General features: G+C 27.2%; 1 protein-coding gene across 1 annotated transcript; it reads right to left on the bottom strand.

The window, feature by feature from the left end:
* Nucleotides 1-1803: 1803 nt before the first annotated feature.
* LOC111028505 lies at nt 1804-3122 on the bottom strand (the record flags this gene model as incomplete). Its single annotated transcript, XM_022307165.1, has 3 exons — nt 1804-1992; nt 2107-2632; nt 2828-3122. Coding segments are annotated over 3 exons (1010 nt in total), but the record flags the coding sequence as incomplete, so codon positions are not given.
* Between the last annotated feature and the right edge of the window lie 130 nt (nt 3123-3252).

The following is a 3252-nucleotide window of genomic DNA, read 5'->3' as shown; positions in this document are numbered from 1 at the left end:
AATTTTATTTGTTGGGCGAAAAAGCTTGAAAATTTAATACAAGGCTCCTGATATATTTTTACAATAGCAATTGTAAAATATTTAAAATACATAGGCACATTTTTTTTTATAAGCATTTAAAATTTGAATTTTGACTCAGTTATATTGGTATTAATATGTCTTAAACCAAGACTGACATACCGTCTCCACTCATAATCGTTTTTCTTATACAATGATATTGTATCATTGAATTCAAATTTAATTCCATCCATTATACAGTGAATCACTTGTAACTTACTATACAGCAGAGCGACATCGACTTACCCGCTTTTTATAATTTTTTTTCATGTTAAAAACAATAGTCAAATCATTGACGCTGGAAATAATTATTCACAGGAAAGAATGTAATTTTGCCGCCATCAACACGTTCTCTCTTCCAGCATCTCCTTTTTAAAAATGAATATGTTTTCAAAATTGGAAGGGTTGGTCGGAAATTTGCCCGGCCGGCGAAACGGTGGTGGCGAAACGTCCAGGTCCGTGTACCAACTAAGTTCTTATCAGTTATCATACATTTTATAAGTTTCCATTTACTTATTTGTGTACAATTTTAAACATAGGTGTTAAGTATTGACCCAAACAACTAAATTTAAATTTCAGTCATAATATTTTTTTTTAAATTATAATTTCACTTCAATACAATTTATTTTAAGTAATGAATACAAATTCAGTTTTTGTTCGGTAGAATGCTAACTGCAAACAAGAATTGATTTATCCAAACGTATGGCACAGTCAGTTTTCAAACTGAGAAGTACGATTTTTCACTAAATTTTTTTTTGTATAATTTATTTTGTTGGCAAAAATTAATTATAAAATAATGATGATAAAATGTTTTATTTATTTTAATAATCGAATATATGATTTGCAAAAGGTTACTTTAAGTTTTTAGGAAGGCTAGGGACATTTTTCAAAAAATATTTTTTGGTTGGAAGGATTTTGGCAAGAATGTTGAAAGTAGTCATATACACGGAAAAAAATAAATAGTTACAGTTACCATTTAAATAGTTACCCCAACCATAAACCATGGTAGCTATACAGACTATCATTCAACATGGTTGGGTGACCTAATCGTCTTTAGTTGATATTACTGTGTTGGAATAACCATTTTATATGGTTGAAAATGATTAAATAGCTACAACAACATAACGTTTAAGTTATAATAACCTAATTATTAGATTGAAAATATTTTTTCTTACTTATTGGCATGGTACAATCAACTGTTCAATTTAGTTGCTGCAACATATGACTTTGGTTGGTTAAACCTAATTATTAGATTGGAACTATAATTTTATACTAACTAGTATAGTATAATCAACTATTAAATTTAGTTGCTGCAACATGTAAGTTTGGTTGCTTAGACCTAATTATTAGATTGGAAATATAATTTTACTTACTCGTATAGTACTATCAACTATTAAATTTAGTTGCTGCAACATATGAGTTTGGTTATTTAGATCTATACTCCATTTTTTTAGATAATTTATATTAATTATAATTTATTTGTACTTAAATAATAGGAAAGTATAAAAAAAAAGAAATAGGTACAAACAATAAACAAATAATAATTACATGGATGCAAATAATTTAAAAAGTATGTTTATTGATACATTAAATACATTAGTTAAAAAATAATAATAGTAGGTATATAATATAGTAAGTAATAACATAGCATTAATTATTTATTAAGTTGAATGTAAACAAATAAATAGTTAAGTAATAAATTAATAACAAAAAATAAATATGAACATCTATTGACTATTAGGTACTTTAAAATGTACAAGATTTATATGCACATTCATTAGATATTGTGTTAAGAACACATGGACTATGTTCAACAAGAAGATCGTTGAAAGAAATACACATTAAATCATTACAGCTTTTAACCTCATAAGCCTGAAAATGTTCGTCAAACTGTAAGGTTTTGAAACATTGACCAATTAAAAATGGTATGTCATTCTGGGGTTTAAAAAAAATATATTTTACTGTTATAAATATTGGAAAATCTTCTAAATCAACTATTATTATCGTATTATGTTTAGACTGCTTAGTAGAATATCGAGTACCTTTCACCTCCACCCAAGACACAAATCTCACAGAATTAAAATCAATAGTTGGACCACTAATGTCAAGTTGAATATTTTCTATGACAACTTCAGACAAACTTATTTCTTTCCCTATATTTATTGATGAGGATAAAATACTTGATTTTGATAGCAAGCGGTAGGCAAATTTTAATTGATGTTTTAAAGCTAATGTAAGACAAATATTTTTTCTGCTAGTAATGGAATGGGCAGTTAATTTAGACTCTCTGTGTTTTGATTCATATCTCATAGACCATAAATGGGACAAGGGGCCAACTTTTTTCATAATATCTGGGTAATGTAACAAATGGTGGTGTTTTGGTTTTAAGTTGGTGTTAAAGAGTTTTAAATACAACTGGTGATGTTCTGATATTAATGTTGTTAAAATTAATGCATATGAAGGTTGGATTGATTTTAATGTAACTATCTCAATAATCTTTCTCAACAGTATATAAAGTTGCCAATATTCAGAATCTCTTGGAACCAGATCACCAATCATAACACCCAAATGTCGACTAAAACATAACATTTCACTAGCAGACATTTTAATTTTTTTCTTTTTTTTTATAACATTAATAGTAATTATTTGCGGTTTATTTTGAATATCAAGAGAACCATAGTTAAAATATTGTATTCGATTATTTAATTGTTCCAAAGAAAAATACTTGAAATTAATAATGAATTCATATAGTATGCCACATATATCATACGAACAAACACCTTCTAAAATATCGTGCATTAAATCTACAGAATAGTTATGAACTGCATGAAACCCATTAATTTGATTCCATACACATTCTTCATTAATACCTGTCAGTGACAAGTTATTTGTAGCTAAATCTTGTAAGTAATTCTCTTCATTGCGTGATTTAGCACTGTCACAAATTACCGAGTAATTACAGTCAAATTTAGAAGACTTACAAAATCGACATGGAAAATTTGCCATGAAACTTTCACTAAATCCCAACATTGAATGTAAACCCAAATTATCGCCAAGAATTAATGCTAAAGAGAAATATAAAGTGTAATTTTGATTATTGATATTAATGTTTATGCCATTATTTTGTAAATGGTTAATTTCAGCAATTAACTCTTTAAAAATATTTTTATTTCCAAACTCTTTTCTATCGTTGGC

This window comes from Myzus persicae, unplaced genomic scaffold (genome assembly GCF_001856785.1).
Source record: "Myzus persicae strain clone G006 unplaced genomic scaffold, MPER_G0061.0, whole genome shotgun sequence".
NCBI classification, from domain to species: domain Eukaryota; kingdom Metazoa; phylum Arthropoda; class Insecta; order Hemiptera; family Aphididae; genus Myzus; species Myzus persicae.
This window is presented reverse-complemented; position numbering and strand designations above follow the sequence as displayed.